General features: G+C 26.1%; 1 protein-coding gene across 1 annotated transcript; it reads right to left on the bottom strand.

The window, feature by feature from the left end:
* Positions 1 to 3716: 3716 nt before the first annotated feature.
* LOC129301213 (derlin-1.1-like) lies at positions 3717 to 13494 on the bottom strand. Its single transcript, XM_054939788.1, is given in 8 exon segments — positions 3717 to 3951; positions 4646 to 4854; positions 6851 to 6979; positions 9153 to 9246; positions 10377 to 10450; positions 11405 to 11491; positions 11493 to 11541; positions 13478 to 13494. Coding segments are annotated over 8 exon segments (894 nt in total).
* Positions 13495 to 21241: the final 7747 nt, after the last annotated feature.

Raw genomic sequence — 21241 nt, 5'->3', positions numbered from 1 at the left:
GAATCTGAATTTAATATTAAACTTTTTTAGAATTTTTATAAATTTTTATTTTTGTAAATATAATATTAAAAATTTAAAATAAAGATAATCTTCAAACTAGAACTTTAAAAAATTAAGAAAAAGTTGTAATTTAAAAATTTTAAATCTAAACTGTTCACAATATATCTCAACAGTTAATTTATAAAAATTTTAAAAATATTTAATATTGAATTGGAGCATTCAAATTAAATTTGCATTGTTTAAATTGATGATAAAATATATTTATTAAAATTTATAATTTTTATTTTAATATATATAAAATAGAATATAAAAATTAAAGCTATAAATCTGGACCGACTATATTGAAAATCTGAACGGTTCAAATTTCTTATCAACATGAGAAGCACGGAAACCAGATGTGATTACCCTAACACTTTCTTAATCCTAGATAACCGTTACCATGCTATTCTTTGTTTTGTTTTGTTTTAATAAAAAAAAATCATCGGCATAATTACTACACAGATTATGTTAATTTTTAAAAATCATCCGTGGCCAAAAAAATCATGTGACTCATGATCAACCCGATAATGATGTCGCAGTTCATGATGGAGTTGCAGGGTCTGATTGAGCTCAATACTTGTTACCGAATATCATTAATTTCCGTATTTATTATATAAATAAACACTTAGAGTTCATCATTTTTACATTGTTCATATCTAATCTAGATTGTCCATATTTACAACTTTTTACTTTCATTTTTTTAAAAAATTTTTTTAAAAAATATAGAATTTAAAATAAATACAATCTCTTAATTATTAGTTTTTAAATAATAATTTTTATTTAAAAAATACTCATTGAAAAATTGTAAATCTAGATAAAAAAATTAGGTCTAAATGATATAGAGGCAATGAACTCTCAATGTGCATCTATATAATGAGCACTGAAATTAGTTTCATTATAGAATGCAGGAGGGTTTGGTGCTTTGGTGTGATGGTTGGGAATTGGAGGCTGATGAGGATGAAAGAAGCCAGGAATAGCCATGTCTAAATATTTTTTTTAATTTTTTTTAAAATGAGTCAAAGTGGATGCTATGATGTAATAAAAGTCAAACTAATGGTATAATATTAATATCAAGGCGCTATTGCATTCTTTTGAAAGTTTTAAAACAAGATTACTCTAGAAAAGATTTAAAATAGTAGGTGCCCCTCACAAAAATTTAGGATATTTTTATCCTTTTAAACCCTTGACTATATTGAGGAAATGAATTCTTTTATATGGGGTATTAAAATTTTGTGGAGGAATACTAATAGTTAGAGGCTGGTTAGAATCAAGATATAAGATATTGATGTGTTTGAGCCTTGAGCATTAATAAGGACTATACACCTTGTGCATATGAATGTATTGATTAATAATAGATTATTACAGTTAACGGATGAAAAGGTGTTACTCAATGAAAATATTACTGGGGGATGCGTGAGAATGTGTGTTTGGAAGATTGGCGTAAGAATTTTAGTTTCTAACAATAAAGAGTGAATTGGAGATAAATAAATTTAAAATAAATGTATATTGTTGTTCCTGAAATATTCTTTGAGAGGTGTTTAGCACCTTAAACTATTTACTGAAGTAATTTTTTTTAAAATAATTAAAACAGAGAATTTTTGTTCTTGTCATTAAATTCTTAACATCGACTATTAGAAATATTAATTGGCCTAACATTAACAGTTAGAAATTTTAACAGAAAGGGGAAACAATGATTTGTTTTAATTATTTTAGGAGCAAAATTACTTTAAGCAATAGTTTAGAGCGCTGGGTAATCGTTGAAAAATATTTCAATGATAAAAATATAATTTCACGCTAAAATTTTATCTTTGTTAAAAATTTTTTTTTTGTAGATTATGTTTTGATTAAAGATGTATTTTTAAGAGTATACATTTTCTATATATTACAAAATTATCATCTATTTTCTTAAAAATATTATTGGGATTGTTGTTGTCGGGTTTGTCGAAGGGTTTTAATCAAATACAAATTCAAATTCAGGTATTGTGTATTTAGAAAATCTTATTTGTGAATGAAGGATTTTATGCAGGAAAAATTATATCTATGTCCCATAAAAGATAATTTATTTCTGATTGGTCTTATGCAATTCAATAGATACTTTTGAGTTTTAAATTTTATGTATTTACAACTTGATTAAGGGTATTAACAACTGGACAATAATTATTTACAACTTTTGAAGGAAAATAATAACTTACAATAATAAATTGTAAATAATAGTTGCTCATTTATTAATATCCTTAATCAAATTGTAAATATATAAAATTTGATATTTGAAAATATTTTATAAATTTTATCAAATTTGTTGATAATAAATTTTTTTATACGAGACATAAATGTAGTTGTTCCTTTTATGTGCAGAAAGGTGGTGGAGAGATTACTTTTGAATTGTAGTTGGCCAACCAGAACAACCAAAAGGGCCCTCGTTTTTCGCGCGCACATACGTTTTTACGGATTCACATACTCTATAAGTTCAACTATTTAATTGTTTCTTTTAAATAATATTTCCTGCCAATAATTGATGCTAGGAGAATACAATATTATTTTTTGAAAGATTTTTACTTTGTGGGAGTTTTTATATGACGAGAATTCTATTCAAAATTTCAAGAGACTTACAATAAAATTATCCTTATATAAAACTCCCACAAAACCATCCTTAAGAGTTAAAAATAGTGTGAAGGGATTTCTCGAAGAGGAAGGTTATCACATTTTAAATATAAGATTTTAAATTTAAAATCTAAATCCAATATATTAATCCAAATACTACTTAAATGAATTTGTTAATCGTCATATGAATATTTAGAGTTTATTTAAGAAGAAGCATATGCTCAATATTCACACATTCACACACCCCACTCAAAAAGGGAAAGAAATCGGAAGAGTGATAATGAAGTCCCATAATTTAAAATTTATGATAAATAAGTCCTCTACAAAATATTTTAAAAACTAAGTTGTAAATATTAATTCAAACAGTTACAAATAAAAATTTAATTATAAGTTGAGAGTAATATTTAAAATTTAAATGTCTTATTTGTAGTTATAATTCTTAATTAATGACTATCTAAACAATATTTACAACCGATTTTTTAACAAAAATTATTAGGAATGTAACTAGAGCCGATAATTTAGGCCAAGCCCTAAAAGTTAGGGTTGGGCTTAACTATATGAATTTTTTTTTTAAAAAGGCATGATACATATACATTAAGCCCGGCTTGAATTGAGATCGACTTAAATAAGTTCGATCACTTAAATTTTTGGCTCTATGTGTATATAAAGTAGATAATTTTGGTCAAGCTTCATAGCTAGCCTGAACCCAACCAAAAAAGTTAGGGTTGAGTTTAGTTATATAGACTTTTTTAAGAGGGTATTATACTTTAAGTCTAATCTGAATAAATTAAACCGTCTAAATTATTGGCTTTAAACATAATGTTATAAATTCATTATTTTAAGACTTTAATGTTATTATTAAGAAAAATTAATGAGGAGGAGGAGGAGGATGAGGATCAAGAGGACAATCATCATATAAAAGAAATAAAAACATGATGATAGCATGTAGGTGGGTTTCAATAATAATTAACTTGTCCAAAAGAGAAATATTCAACATACATATACCAATTGATTAAGTATGTTAATCCAACAATTAAAAAAACTATAATTTTAATTAAGATCATATACCATAGACATCATCCGTTTAAGCGATAACTTCTTCCTCGGAAAGCAATTCCATTGCCTTGATTTTGTTGTTGTGGAGAAACATTGCTTTCATTTTGTTGACCTTGTGGATTACTTGTCATTCTTGTTTGGGTGCCTCCCAAACGGAAACTTCTTCCACGGAATACAATTCCATCCGTTGTTGGATTTGAATGCACAGGTGAATTTACTTGAGTGCCCTCTCCCCAATATGCCACTATTTTATGACTGTTTAATTTCACATGTTGTTAAGGATTTCCATTAAAAAAAAAAAGGAATTGATAGCAATCAAACTACTCGTACTTCATTAAAGAGATAAATAATTTCCTTTTTTTTTCCCACTAAAGTGACAAATTTAGAATATCTCTACCTTCAAATATTTAATAGTTTGTTAGTTACATTTATTCTCTCTAAGGTTAAGTGTTTTTTTATTACAAAAGTTGGGCTTGATTCTCCCATTAAAAAATGGAAGTAACTTAGAGTGGCATTGCAATATTCAACTTTGGGTCACTTGCTTCTTGAGTGTCAACGCTAAGCACTTAGAAAAAGTCAAAAAGAATAAGTGTTCAAAGGAAATCCCTTATTCCCTGTTTGGTTGGAGCAGATGGAAGAGAAAATTCTAATGATTTCAACTTAAAAAATGAATAAATGAGGTCATAAAATTTTAATAAAATGAATATGTAAATTAAAAGAATAAGAAAGATTGACTAAAATCTTTTAACCCCACTTCTCCTAAATCAAACTCATTATAATCTGTCATCTCCTCCATTTCTCCTCCAACCAAACAAACCCTTAGACAATTCACACACAACATATACATATTATGTGTGTGGTTTTTTTTGGGGGAGGATAGTTTAAAGGGTTTTAAAAGTCTAGACCTACATTTCAAGCATGATGATGAAACTTAGAAATTAAACTGAACCTGGCATGAGAAGAATTATGAGCATAAAGATATAAAGAAAAAGGATACACCCATAGAGGAGTCTTAAAGGTGAACTTGCCACCAGAAAGAGGATAAAGAACTGTTAAGAAGTAATATAAATGTCCTGCAACCATCCCTGTGATTCCTGGCTTTAATGAATTCCCAAAAATTAAATCCAGACCTAGCATTGCCCAAGGAAGATAAAAACCCTGTTGCAACAAAATTGCAGTCAAAATGTTCCATTCCTTAATTTTTTATTTAATTTGGACCAACAATTTGGTTCTTTAACCTATGATTTATCTCATACTTATCATAAATTATTAGCTCCATCTATCAAATCAACAGACATATAAGATCAGGGCCATAATGTCCCAACTTCTCAAGTTTGTTTTTCTTTTTTCTTTGGATCATTAGCTCTTTATAAAATAAGAGGCATTTTGATATCTTAAAGTCTCAAAACGATAAAGATTTATATTTTTTATAATTTTTTAAAAATAAAAAGGTATAATTTTGATATTTTTCTTTAAAAAGTCATAGAAAAAAATCGTCACCATTTTAAAATTTCAAGATATCCAAATGTCTTTTATTTTAGATAAAATCCAATAATTTAAAGAAAAAAAAACTAAATTGATAAGTTGGGACATTATAAGGAATATTAGAAAAGAGCATATTAAAGTTCTATAGCTCATAAGATTATAGATCAACACTCTTTAGTGTATTCCCTCCATTTCTAAATATAAGAGAAATTGTCACATAGTAGTTTGTCTTTTTATAAGAAAAATTACATATTTTAATAAGTATTTATCACAATTTTCCTCAACTATCCCTCATAAAATACGAGTTTTCATTCATAAGACAAAAACGTTAATGCAGACTTGCTTGATTAATGAAAGGTATTTTGGTTTAGTTGTTTTTATTTTTATACATAAGTATTACATTTAACTAATTTTCTTAAAATATATGAGTTGGTTATTTTTTTTCTTATATTCAGAAACAAAGGGAGTATATATATTATTTGGTTGACATTTAAAATGCATGTGATGTGAATTATATGTTTTCAATGTCTGAGGCATAAATAAATAGATGAACAGAACTTTATTATCATGAACGATTGTAATTGTAGGGCTAATAATTTAAAAAGCAGTCGGCATATAAACTCTTTCACAGAGTTATTCAAGTTTCAATTTTTTTTGGCCAACAATTATTCAAGTTTTGTGGCTAAACTAAATTTTCTATGAGAACATAAATTCATAGAGCATTTTAATCTTTATAGCCAGATTAAAAAGGGGTTACTTTTTGTCTGAGGAAAAAGGTATAATAAGGCAAAGAGAACAAAACACAGAAATTTTGACTCTATTCCATCTTTTGTCATCAATTAAAACAATATAAAGGAAAACTAATTCAATCTAATTAATTTTTAAATTAAATTATACATTAATTTCCCTTAAAGTTTTTCAACTAGTACTTTTCAACATAAAATTCATTATTATTATCAAAAGGGGTGTGAGCCTAGGGTTTGTTAAACTTTAATAGAGGCTATTTATGCAAAAGCTTTGCAGTGTAGGGCTTGTTAGGTTTTGTTCTCTTTTTTGTTTTTAAAAACTATTTTGTAGATAATTTTTAAAAATTATTTTTCAAAAGTAAAACAACAAGAAAATATATTTAATTTCAGTAATTTAAAAATAATTTTAGAATTAAGAAATATTAGCTAATAGTGATAGCTGCTAATGATTAGTATTAGTGACTTATAATAATATATGGTAGGTAAATAGTTAAAATTTACACTAGTCAAATATAATGTGTTTTAAATGTAAAAAAAAAAAAGAGGAAAAAATAATTCTAAGATGTTTTAATTTTATTTTAAAAAAGGAATAACTTTAAAAATATTTATCCAAACACATTTTTATTTTAAAATTTATTTTTTTAAAAAAGAAGCAGTTTTAAAATTTAAAAAAATTAAAAATAAAAATCAAACAGACCCTTAATTTTTTTTTTTTCCCCAATAAGAGGAGATAAATATTAGGACTTCGGATTAATTGTAATTGTGTGTTGTTTTGCAATTTTACCCTAAGACATACACAAATGAGATAGAAATCCAAATTCACATAATCTATTGACATGATGGTAACAGATAATACTATAGCACTTTCAATTAATATGAACAAAACAAAATTAATGAATGAAGATATCATAAAGCATATATACCTTCAGTGAAACGACACCGTATATATTGATTCTCGCATCTGGGAATTCACGGCTCCAAACGTAGGTGATCATGAAAACTAATGGAATTCCCATGAATGGACTCCAACAAAATGGCAGTACACCTATCACCTAAGAATTTATATCATTCGCATTATTTAATAAGTTTATATTTTAGTTACTATCTAGACTCAATAGATCGCCTGTTTAGTTAGCTCATCAAATATATATAGTGATGGAGCCAAAAGATCCTAAAATAAGGATGCAAGATAATTTAATTTAAAAATTAATATTTTTTAAAGGGTTAATATGTAATTTGAATCCTGAATTATAGGTCTAGAGGCAATTTGAATCCTAAATTTTTAAAATATACATTTTAAATCCTAACTAATTAAGTTGGGGCAATTTTGCCTCCACCGTTAAGTTTAAACAAATGCCTGTGGATTTTTTAAAATTGAGGTCCAATGTGCAATTGTCACCAAATTCCATTGTCCTTCTCTTTTCTATGCTCATTTGAGAAAAATCGCACATTAGGTTCCAATTTAAAAAAGGGTTAAATGACATATTTATTCTAAAACTTTTTCTCCAAAGGTACCTGGCACTCTAAACTTTTTTCAAAGCAATTTTGCCTTGAACTTCTCAAAAAAGAGCATTTTTGCCCTTTCATTAAATATCAGAAACGTTAACCATTAAGTGGAAGGTTAACTAGGGTTAAATGACATATTTGCTCTAAAACTTTTTTTTTCAGAGGTGCTGGGTATTCTAAACTTTGTTTGGAGTTTATTTTCTTTCAAAGTTTAAAAAAGAAAATAATTTTACCTTGCTGTAGTATTAACCGTTACTTTGACTTTAATTGCCATGTATAGCCACTTGACATTTTAAAAAAAAATTAAAAAAATCTACCTTGATAGCAAGAACAACTTCATGAACTGCAAGCAAGAACAACAACAAGCAATTCCAAATCATATAAACCCATACCTATACCTAGAAATAATTAACTATCCATTAAGTCAATCTATATAAACTAAGCCATGTGGAAGCTCTCTTCTTCTATATTCAAAAATTCCACTATCTCATCACTCAACTATGATGACTTTGAGGATTTCGACGCTTTTAAGGGCTTTACAGCATTAAACTTAACCATGGCGATAATGACAAAAGCAATAGCTTAGATGTTATGTGGGGAACATGTGGCAAATCGGGGGAGGACCATGGCGGATTTACCTTTGATGGACAAACTGACAAAGCGACACATTGTGGGCTTAAGCAGCCATTTCTAAAGGGCAAAAGTGCCGAGATAGATAAGAGACTTCTTGTGAGGCTCGCAAATCTTGGACACTCATTTTTTCCAACTTTGCATTTGGACTCCGATCCATGATAGTGTAGGAACTTGTTGGTGGAAGAGAGGGAGGAAGGAGGAGAGGATGAAGAAGAAGGGAGGGAAAAATTGCTCCATTTTTAAAAGTTTTAGGGTAAATAAGCTCCAAACAAAAGTTTAGGATACATAGTGCTCTTGAAGAAAAAGTTTCAAGGCAAATATGTCATTTAACCTTAGTCAAACTTTAGCTTAATAGTCAACATTTTTTATATTTAACAGTGGGGCCAAAATGCTCTCTTTTTAAAAAATTCAAGACTAAAATGCTCGAAAAAAAGTTTAAGGTATCAAGCATCCCTGAAAAAAGAGTTTCAGGACAAATATGTCAATTAATCCTTTTAAAAAATTGACGAACATTTGTTCAAATTTAACAGTGGAGGTGAAATTGCTCTAACCTTAATTGTTCAGGGTTAAGAATGTATCTTTTAAAAGTTTATGATTCAAATTTTCCTTGGACCTATAGTACAAGGTTCAAAATGCATAATAACTCTTTTTTAAAAATAATATTTTAATAACTAAAAATAATAATTATAATGGGGCTAAAATTGTAATAACAAGTGAATTGATCATCATTTTTTTGGAAAATTATAATGAATAGATTGATATAGTTTTTTTTATGTAAATATGTTCATCATATCTTATCTTGATTATTAAAATATTGCATATCTAACAAGTTTTTGAGTTCAAATATTTTTTTTCTATACAGTACAGGGTGAAAAATATTCTATGTAGGAAGTGCAAAGTTGTAAACTTCACATGTCCTACTTGTAATTATTCCTAAAGTGACTATAACATGGCTCGGCACTATAAAAATCACATAATATAATTGAGCTTTAATATTTTATAAAGCTAATTAATAAAATAATTAATCTGAGCCTACACAAAAATTTCTTACAAAAGTCATGTTGTTTATGACTTGTGATGACTCACTAGAAGTGAGAGTGCACCAAAGATGAACATCCACAAGTAATCAGCTGTTCTCTTGTCAAATGGCCCTCTTTCCAGTGAAACTCCATATTTGGCTCTGCAATTCGGTTTCAAACAAATGCTCTATCTTTTAATTTTTCAGGTTTCTTTATAAACATTTGAATTTAATGAAGTTCATGTATTATTATTCATTCAAATCAAAACGGCATATTATTATTATTACTATTATTATTATTTTAAATAGGCTTACAAGAGGTGATGAATGCATTATTATTATTAAGGAAAAATAATTTTGGATTCATTTACTTTGTTCGCATTTTATTATAGGTTTCTGCATTTTTTTGATATCCTAGGTCTCTACACTTTTATTTTTTTGTATTCTATGTCCCTTCAAAGTCTCTACACTTTATTTATGGAGGGACCTTGAATATCAAAAATAAAAGTGTAGGAACTTATAATAAAAAAAAGTGCAAGAATCTATAACAAAACGCGAATAAAGTGTAAAGACTCCAATTATTATTTATTATTATTATTATTATTATTATTAAATTTAGCAACTTAAAACCGTTGGTTAATTGCAAATTATAGGTAAGGGTTTTGCCATCCGTGACCACAAAGTTAACAAAATCATTGCCCTAGACAATAGGTAACAGCAACATATTTTACAATAAAAGATCGTTACTTATGGTGACAGGTAACAGTTTTTCACTTTATAACAACATTTTTTTTTTTGAGAAAATAACATTTAAGTTTTAAAAAATAAAATTAATGACGGTTAGACACTAAAAAAGAATTTGCAAAAAATTAATTATAAATATTGATTTAAATAATTATAAATTTAAAAAGTTCAATTACAAATACAATATTTAAATTTTAAATATAATAGTTAAATTGCAATTCATATTTTTTTATTTATAAATATTTAAATTGATATTTATAATTTATTTTATAAATTTTTTTGTTAATGATCTAACTGTATTTTTTTTTTAAAATTTTATATCATTCTCCTATATTTTTTTACCCGTTGTCATAGGCTAAAAATATATGGTGATGGGTCTTTCCTCTGTTTTACTACAGTGAAACCGTTATATTACAGTAAAAATTTTCAAATTTGATTTGGGAACCAGTAACTGTTATTATTCTTTTTTACAAGAAAAGAGAAGAATAAATTATTCTGGAATCAGGTTTTTTTTTTTTGGACCAAATTCTGGAATCAGGTTTACTTACATTATTATAAGACGAAAAGCGAAAGGGAACGAAAACGGCCCAAGAAAGAAGAAATTTGTGACAAGCCTCCACACCTGCACTAGATCAATTCATGAGTAATTACGATTAGATAAATAAATAAATAAATATTTTTTTTAAAAAAAAAAGGAAAAGTGACCAAAGATTCTTTAATTTTTTTTTCAAAATAAAATATTTGCCCCAAATTTAAACTAGTCACTTCACAAAAAGAAAAACAAAAAATGCCATACAAGTCCCTAAAAATTACATAACTAATTATCACATTTCTTCATATTTATTTGTCGTTTGTGAATTTTAGAAATATTTTTTTTGTTGTTGCGATTCTCCCTTTAGAAAATTACTTGCCTCATAAATTGGAACAATTAATGTGTCAAACTCAATATGTTCTAACCAGATTTGGATCAAATAAATATTTCTTTTTTTAAAAAAATCTTTAATATTTTTTTCAAAATGACGAAAAAATTCTTTAATTTTTCAAAATGACATATTTTCCCCAAATTTAAAATATGTCATTTCAGGGAAAAAATCAAAATTCCATAAAAGTCCCTAAAAATTACATAATAATACCCTCTCAATTAAAAAATGTGAGGCACTTTTAACTGAATCTTACCTCTAATAAAGTAGTTATTTACTTTTAAAATAACCTTATCTTTTAAATTTACCTCTATTAAACACTCTATAATAAATATAAAGTCACTATTAATAAGGACATTTTTAAAAAAGGCAATGATTACGCCTTGAAAGATTAACAATGCTTTATATTTTTTAATATTCAACTCCTCAAAAAAATGCCTTATATTTTTTAATAGAGGGAATATTATATTTTGTCTATTTATTTATCATTTGTGAATTTAAGTAAATTTTGTGATTGTCCCTTTAAAAAATTACTTGCCTTATAAATTGGACCCAGAAATGTGTCAAACTCAATATGTTCTAACAAGATTTGGATGAAATACATATTCTGTTTTTTTTTTTAAAAAAAGATTTGGATCTCATGGTCAATGACAAACCTGAAGATGTCTAAACACAAGACCATAATGAAGTGAAATGTTCCAAACATCGTAAAGTTGAAGATAATATGCAGATGTGGTCATTAAAACATGCCACTCCATAGGCCTTGCTCACTGGTGGTAAAGACCTGTAATATCTGCAAAAATAATATTGGCATAATAATAATAATAATAATAATTAATTTTCTGATATCCAGAGAATATTTTGTTTTATTTTTTTTGCTTGTTTAAAAATTGAATATAATTTTTTGTATTTTAAATTGACTTCAAGATATAACTTCAGTTTACTTTTATTTTTTATTTTTACTAAAATGTCCTCATTTTGTTATTTAAAAAGATGGATCAAGGTTCTTTTGGCTAGCAATTAAAATATGTATTGGGATTAACGAGGGGCAATTTTTTTGGGAAAATAATTATAGACAAAAGTATATATAAAAATTTTGAAAAAAATATAATATCTATATGTCTTTATATTTTTTCTCAATTTTAAATTAAGTTTTAATAATTTATTTTATTTTAAACATCCCTTATAGTTGGATTCATATATATGTTAATCCCTTAAAGTTAAAAGTTAATATGAATTATTAAATTTTCTAAAACAAAAATACTTTTGAAGTTTACAAAAAAATTGATTTAATACACTGTTTACACTATTAATTTTTTAGAAAAATTCTATATATATAAAAATATTTGCAAGACAACCCAATTATATAAATTTTGAATTATAAAAATTATATCTTTAATTCTAAAGTTATATAATATTTTGATAAAAATATAAAAGTTCTTAATTTTATTTTTTAAAAGAAAAAATTAAATGAGTTGATCTTCAAGAATTGAAAATTTTAATGGGTCAAACTACAAGGCTTCAATTAAAAGAAAAAAATATATAAGGATTTAATTCAAAATTGAGAGAAATTTATAATGATATCTAAATTTTTTTTCCTAAATTTTTTTAATGAGAACTTTTTATTGATCATAAAAGTGAAAAAATGAGTGTAATTTAACAAATTTAACAAAACTAAGGAGAAAGATGTATAATTTACTAAATAAACTTATAACATCAAAATACTAAATAACATATATCATTTCATCTAGTGGGAAGATATTATGAATTCCCTCGGCGCTTGGGTGGCTGAAAATAGATCGAAATTTTTGGGGTATTTATGGAAGATGAAGAGGAAATAAAACGACAAAAAGAATGCAAAAGAAAACGAGGAAAACTTGTTTTTTTTTTTTTTCCAAGAAAAATCGCATTTTGGGAAGTGTCGTGCGGGTGAGAAATTATTTTGACTTTTATTCTGTAATCACCAAAACAAAAATTGATAAAATTATAAATTTTTTAAATAAAAATCTATTTTAAATGGTTCAAATTTAATATTAAAAATTTTTTATAAATTTTTATTTTAATAAATATAATATTAAAAATAAAAGATAATATCTTAATTAGCATGCTTACCAAAAAGGATTTTTTTAAAAAAAATTATAAGTTTAAAGTTTTAAAATTATACTATCTACATTGAATTTGAACAGTCCAAATCTCATTAGTGTTGGGTGCTCATCTCCCAGAAATGAAAGGTTAAACAAAATTTTTCGACAAAACTGTTTTCCTGGAAAACTTGCATATGCAGAGAAATTTGTTTAACTAGAAATATCAGTTATAAACAAAGCCATAACTTTTATTTTGCTCAAAAAAATAAAAATAAAACTCGAATTATAAAGCAAGAATTATAATTATAATTACAATTACTATATAAATACTGAAACAAAGAGACTTGCTTGGTCTCATAGATGAGTTCTGCTTCTGCAACTTGGCCAAAACTGAGATGACGACTAGGTACATCGCAAATTCATATGAATAATTATAAATTATTCAGAGAATCAGAGATCAACAAAAACATATTTTCTCCGGGAAAACTTGAGAACAAAAACATAACACACACACACACACACACAACACAACACTTGAGCATGATATAAATAATAAATCATTCAAGAAGAAAAAATCTTGACAGAAAATTCATACAACAAATGGTCGATCACAGAGAGAGAGAGAGAGAGAGAGAGAGAGAGTACTCTGCGGGTGAAGACATGCTGTTGAAAGAAATGGCGATAGAGAAGAAGACTGAAGCTTGGTGGAATTAGCTGTGATATGAAATGAATGAGTGAAGCTATGATATATTAATTAATTAATAAAAACTTGAGTGGAGATTCCAATGCGTAGACTCGGTGGATTCTTGCGTGAGAAATGATATTATCGGAGAAATGACACCGTTGACCACGTCATGAAAACTTGAAGGGCATGTTTGGTTTAGAAATTGCAAAATTTAAAGTTAGAATAAGCTGAAATTTGCACACTGAGTGTGTGTTTAGTTTTTAATTTGTTAAAATTTTATTAATTAAAAATTTATTTGGTAAAAATTATAATTTGATAGAAGTTAATTATTATAATAAAATTTATGTTGAGTAATTTTTTTAAAAAGTCAGTTTAATAAATTAAAAATTATTTGAATTATGATAATTATTGAGTAAAAATAGAAGAGTGAGAATTAATTGATGATAAAATTATGTAAAGTATTCTTAGAAAATTATCCTAAGTTAAGTTTAAGGAATAGATTTTTGGAGTTTTTTGAATTGACTTTGAAAACGACTTAAAAAAATCAAACAACTTTTACATTCTTGAAGTTTCAAAAGTCTTTTGTGAATATAAAATGCAGGTAAACCAAATGCGAGTTAGGTTAAAAATTAATTTATGTTTCATACTTCTTTTTTTATTTGAAGTATTAAAAAACATTTATGTCAATTGGATCTAAGGGTTTAGAAAGGTCAAAATATTCTTTCAGACTCAAAAAAACATTTACGTAAATACTTATAAATTACTTATTAATAAAGTCTTTACATCAACAACATGATTCAATCACACAATATTATAGGTTATGAGTAAAATCCTTATTAACTGGACTAATTGTTATTAGTTGGATACTTTTTTTCTTTAAAGTCAATTTGAGAGACAGAAACTTGTTTGGATGATAAAATTCAAAAGCAAGTTTAATTAGATGCATGATGATTGGAAATGACATGAATTTTATGAAATATTTTTTTCTAATTTAAATTTTTTAAAGAATATTAAAATTTTAATTTTAAAGAGTCTATATATAATTAAGTATTATTTTTAAATTATAAAAACCTGAAATAAATTAATAAATTACAAAATTCTAAAAAGCTAAAATAAATTAATACATTATAAAATATTACATTGTGAACTTTTTTAACGAACTGATTGTATTGCCCAACTAATTGAGCCTCATGTGATTATAAGTGAAGCTAAAAGCTGAAAACTCTTTTTTTTTTCTTCTCAAGTTTCAATTGGAATACGTTTTTTGGACCAAAAGTTTTTTTTATTTTTTTTTATCCAAAATATTATTCCAAATTTTCGAATGAGCTTTTTAAGACCCAAACTGAGGTCGGCACCCCAAAGCCTCAATTTTGATATTATCGAAACATACCCTAATTGTGATTGACGATGGTGGATTCTAGAAATTTTAAATAGATCAAGGTTATAGTTGAAATGGATTTTTTTTTTTTTTGAGTTGATGCTTTTGGTTCGGTTTCAATTTTGAAAATTTTTTCGGCCCAATTTTTTTTTATAATTTTAATATTTATCTTTGATTTTTATGCAGTCATCTTTTTACCTTTTTTACTACCTGGTTCTATTTTTTTTTGGTCAGAACTTATTTTTTTATAATTTCAATACTCGTGTTTAATATTTTTATTACTAAGAATATTAAAGATGAATGTTAAGAATATCAAAGTCGAGTATTAAAAACAATAAAAACATGAGTATTAAAAAACTTAAAGCTGAGTACTAAAAAATGTAAGATAACTACTCTGTTATGAAGCATTTTTTTAGATTAAATGCTGAAAAAATATAAGATATTTTTAAAATTTAATATATAATTAATCATTTTTTAAAAATACTCTAACAAAAAAAATAATTCAACGATTTATTTTTAAGTGAGACATTCTATTAATTAAAAAATATAAAAAATATAATATCAATTTAAAAATAATTTACTAATTTATTAAAAGTGTAATTTAATTAAAATATTTTATATTTTTTCACCGGGTATAAAAGAAACCAACTAAAAATATCAAAGTTCATTGCAATAAAGAGCTTGAACCATAATTTTTTAATGCCAGTGATCATTTCCACACATCATAATCGAAGAACCAAAAAGTCAAAAACCTTTTTGAAATTTTCACTTTCTTGATCATCCATACCTTATCCTATTTTAACTGCTCCAGCCTCCCTAAAATGACAATACCATTATTTAAAATACAAAATTTCTAGTTATAGAATATATATATATATATATATATATATAACTGTTATAGTACTCTAATTTTCATTAAATTTATTTTTTTAATTTTTAACTTAAAAACATTGCAAGAAACTCATCCTTTTAACAGCATTAACTTACTCAACCCTTTCATTCAACCGAAAAAAGATGCTTAAATGAAATCAAATTAATTTTCTCATAATAATTTATTTACGATATGATTCCACTAAATTAAGAAAATAAAAAATAATATTTCTTCATTTTAATATTAAATAAAAAAATAAAAATTTGGTATAACCCAATTGTCCGTTTGGATTGAAGTTAAATAAATGAGAGATAGTCATGTTTTTAAAAGTGATATTAGTTAAAAGTAATGTTGATAAATTATAATTTTGTTTGGATTCTTTTTTTTAGGTGATTATGAGAAATTTAGTTCTGTTTGGATTATATTCATTAAAATCACATTTTGATATATAATTACCTAAAAGCTATGATTTTTATAAAGTTGTTTAATTTTCTATAATTATTATTATCACATATAATTTAATAAAAATCCAATCGTGATTTTGTTGAACACAAAAGCGCCTCTAAATAACTTCAACTCAACGTGCTGTAAAGAATCCAAATCATAATTGATCAGGGTTTTTTAAAAAAATTTCCAAAATTCTATTGGTATTTTAAATTAAAAAGTTAGGTTTGGAAATGGAAAAAATTGTTTATTTTGTTGATTTATTGACGGGGTTAAAATTATTATAAATAAATTACGCTAAAAAATAATTTTTCCATTTTTTCATTAGGATCACGAGATTAGATGGATGGTGTACAGCATATTTATAGAAAGATGAATGATAAGGAGATGCATGTAAATATGAGCAGGTCATAGACACATACTATATATTACCTGCAGTCATGTTTTCTTCGTAGAATAAATGAGTAAATTATTTTTTAAATTTAAGTCAAGTAATATTATAAATTATGAATTCTGAACTTATTTATTGTGTAAATTTTTTTTAACTTTTAAAAATAATACAATCTGACTCATATAATTAATAACAATTAATTTTGACTATTAATGAACTAAAAAATAATAAAAAAACATAAAAATACAAAAAATTATAACAAAAGACCCAAAAATTATATATAAGTATCCAAAAAATTATATAACTTTTCTATAATTTTGATGTCTTTTTTTTGATCAATTATAATTAAAATTAATTTTTATTCATGACAACGATCAAATTATACTGCTTTTAAAAATAAAAAGATAATTTGCACAATAATTAAATTTATAACCTATAATGCTGCTAGATCAGTAGATCTAAAATTTAAAAATAATTCATTTGTTTTACTTTTCTATATTACCTAATTTTCGAAATGGGTTAGTACTTAGTAGCCTGCCACGTGCGTTGCTTCTTGTTTGGTCTTTCCGAGTACTTCCAGACAAGACTACAGCAAGTCAAGGTTACGGGGTTTGCCGGGTCTTCCAATAAATTTAATTACAGTGGCAAGAAAAAGAAATGTATGACTATTTTTAATTTTTGTTTGGATATCATTTTTAAAAAGTAAAATTATAAAAAAATAATTCTATTTGAATTGTATTCATCAAAATCACGTTTTGATATATAACCTAAAAAGTATGATTTTTATAAAATTGTTTAATCTTTTATAACTATTATTATCAAATATAATTTCATAAAAACCCAGTTGTAATTTTTTGAACACATAAGCACCTTATAGTAATTTCCACCCAACATGTGGCAAAGAATTCAAGTTATGATTTATTAGGGTTTCCAACAATTTTTCCAAACAATCTATTGGTATTTTAAATTAAAAAGTGAGGTTTGGAAATGGAAAAAATTGTTTATTTTGTTGATATATTGATGGGTTAAAATTATTATTAGTAAATTACGCTAAAAAATAAATTTTCCATCTTTTCATTAGCATCACGAGATTAAATGGATGGTTTACAGTGACAGGGTACTTCGAAAAGTCAAGGTCGCGGGAGTTTACGGATTTGCATTCGGTGCACCGCACGTTCATCAGATTTTGCAGCAATGTTGGTCTTTCATTTCAGTTTAAATTGATACTTGCCATTCATTTAAATTAATTTTTAAATATTTTTACTATTATATTTATTAATATAAAAAAGATAAAAATTTTTAAAATTTAATAAATCTGTTAATTATTAATCTGACTAGTATAGATTTAATCTAGCAGTCCAATTTAATATTAAAATTTTTTATAATTTTACAATTTGATTGTCCAGATAAACTCTGGATAATTCATATATAGTTTAGATGAACTAATTTAATATTACAAAAATTTATCAATTTTATAAATTAATCATTTAAATGTACTTTAAATAGTCCAAATTTAATATTAAATTTTTTTATTTTAATAAATATAATATTAAAAATATTGAAAAATTAATTTAGAAGGACAACAGAGATCATTTTTAGGTTGAAATGGAGGGACAGAATTGCTCCTAATTGTGATGAGCACTTGGTGCAACTGAATGCAGACACGGAGTTCATCGGGTCTTCCAGTAAATTTTATTACAGTGGCAAGAAAAAGAAAAAAAAATGAAAATACATGTTGGTATTAAAACCGGACTAGTTAAGAATTAATGATCAAAATTATAATTAAACTATATCAAACCAGTAATAAATTAATTATTTATTAAAACCGGTCAAAAGATACTGGTTTAAAAATTAAACAGTTAAACCGAATGAATTAATCGGGATTTCTATATTGTTGTTGATTACTTTATTTGTTGTTGACTTGTGCTCATTCTCCCTGATTGTCGTCCTCGTCTGGTTCTTATCGTAAGCTATAAACAGTGAACACATTATGCTTCTTTGGACGGTTTAAATTTCAAGCATTTGATTTTTATAAAAAAATTACACATCCCAGATGATTGTTTGACTGAAATGGTGAGAATATGAGACAAGGCGTCTGATTTTCTGGATTTAGTTTAGCAGTTTTTTTTTTTCCTTAGTTTTAGTTTAGCTGTTTTTTTTTGGCACAAATTTTAGTTTAGCTGTTGAAAATTTGTTTTTCAGTTCATATTGAGGTCTGAGGAAACATTTATTTGATGGTTTTTGACGGGTCTGTGGATTTATCTTTGATCTTGGCATTTAATAGATCTCCAAGGCTAGTTTGGATGAAACTTCCCAGCACGATACATGAAACGAATTCGACATATTTTTTTTTAAAAAGAATATAAGATACAATACATCAAAATATTTAAAACTTGATCATTGAACTGATTACTAATTCAAGGGTTAATGACCTGATTGAGGTTAAATTAGAGTTAAACTGATCATAATAAAATATATATATATATATATTGTTCACAAGTATCTTCTTATAAGAGGTAATATTATTTGAGGTATAATTGAGCATGTGAGCATTTTTTTAGCGAGGATTTGAATCTTAATTGTATATTAACTATGTTATATAAAAAAAGTACAAAACAATAAATATATTTCAAACAATAACAATATTAAGATAAAAATAGATAAAGTGACATTGTTCGCATACACATGTATGGACGACCATGAGCTAGTCTAAAATATAGGGGAATAGCAGCTAAGGTCTCCAGATTCAAAAAATTAAAACCTAAAGCTTAAATATTCTAAATTTATTTTACAGACTTAAAGACCTTACACGCAAATATATTTTTTTAATTAAAAGATTCATTTGCCTCTCATTTAAGAAATAACATTGTGTTGTTAATGTATAGAATTTGTCATTTTATATATGGCACATTCTATTGTTCAAACACGAGGGAAACTGTACATTTTAATTTAACTAAACCACATGAATTATCTATAATGAACGAATATTATATCATTAATATAATATAATGAATGAAAATATATCATTAATATATTAACTTTGTCATGTTATATATAGACATTTTGTTATACATACACACGAAAAACTTGTAAATTTCAAATGGGAAAATTTGTACATTTTAAATGAGTGATAAATGAATCTTTTTACTAAAAAAACATATTTGCATAGAAGGTTTTTGGACCAAAAGAATATGTTGGACTTTAAACGCAAATTTATTTGATTTGGTGGCCCTAGGTGCCACTCTCCCTAATACTAGTACGTATTACATTTCTTGTTATATTATGTATATTTAAAAATTAAGAAATTGAGTCTATTTCTGCTCATTAAAAATGATAAGTTATATTAGGCTTTTAATGAGATCACTTCTTGTCATAATAATTAGGAGGTTTTAAAACAAAGTTTATTATATATTATAAACATAATTTTAAGGGAGTTATGAATTTAACAAGTAAAGTAATTAACAAGTCCTATTGAAAAATTAACTAGAGTGTCAAGGGCATCTCTATAAATCCTTACGCTTTGTTTGGATGGAGAGAGAAAACACGAGAAAAAAAACAGGTTTTATCTTGTTTGGATAAAGAAGAAAAAGTGGGAGGAAAGAAAAGTATAATAGAAAATGAGGTGTGGGGCTCATCACATTTTCTCTCTAAATTTTCTCTCCATATATAGAGAGATTTTGATAAAAAAAATTCATTCCATACGCTGTCCTCATACCTTATTACTTTAATTTGTTCTCTTTATGTTCACCATCACCTTCGAGCCTTCTTTAAGCCTTCTCTCTCCTATCTACCCTCATGCCTCATTACTTTAATATAAGTGTGGCCTAATTGCAGATCATCCTCCATTTTGTTATGTGAAGTCAACGCCATGGAGGTCATTCTACAGACCTCTTAGAATTACTGATAAAGCCCAATAATGAAAATTCCTTTAAGCCCAATACACTTGTAACCAAATCCACCCTTAAAAACTTAAACATGGATAACTTTAAGGCCATCATTCTCTATTCTCCTTCATCATCTATTTTTGAAGTGGCAAGATAGCTTAAGGATGTCTCGCTCAAAAGAGGGCTATATGAAGCCTCATCTCCTCCACACTTAAAGAGAAGAAAAAGCTCTTTATTGAAATGGAAATCATTAATGTTCTTATTGAGAAGAGTAAAGGAGAACTTCTTGAACTCCCTTTAAAGAAGAAAAGGGATCGAAAGCTAAAGTTGAAGGCGAGATCTCCTAATAAAGTCCCTGTTGAGTTTGGAACTGGTCATTTTGATCTTTCCCTAGTTAATGTTCCTGTTCTTGAGGAAATTGACTTCTCAAATTCTTGGTTTGTCATCTAAGGCAATAGTCTGAATGTCTTACCAACCATTAAAGACCCATGAATATACTTGCTTCGAACTGTCAAGTTATTAGGAAGCCTCTAGCAGTTTGACATTTGAAAGATGTGCTTTCTAAAAAAAGCTTGCTATTGTCTTTCTTATGGAGATTGGAAAGCGGACAATCTACTTAGAATGGTTGAAGAGTCAATTTGGTTTTCTTTCTTTAAAATATGTAGATCCTATGGGTTGATTTGGAGGTCTGGCCTTTTAGTGGAAGGCTGAAGTTAATATTGAAGTTTTGGCTTTCTCAAAAAAAAAAAAAAATTT

Source organism: Prosopis cineraria, unplaced genomic scaffold (assembly GCF_029017545.1).
Source record: "Prosopis cineraria cultivar Desert tree isolate PC_DT_omini unplaced genomic scaffold, ASM2901754v1 PC1963, whole genome shotgun sequence".
Lineage (NCBI taxonomy): Eukaryota > Viridiplantae > Streptophyta > Magnoliopsida > Fabales > Fabaceae > Prosopis > Prosopis cineraria.
Note: the sequence above shows the minus strand (reverse complement) of the source record. Positions and strands in the feature narration are given on the sequence as shown.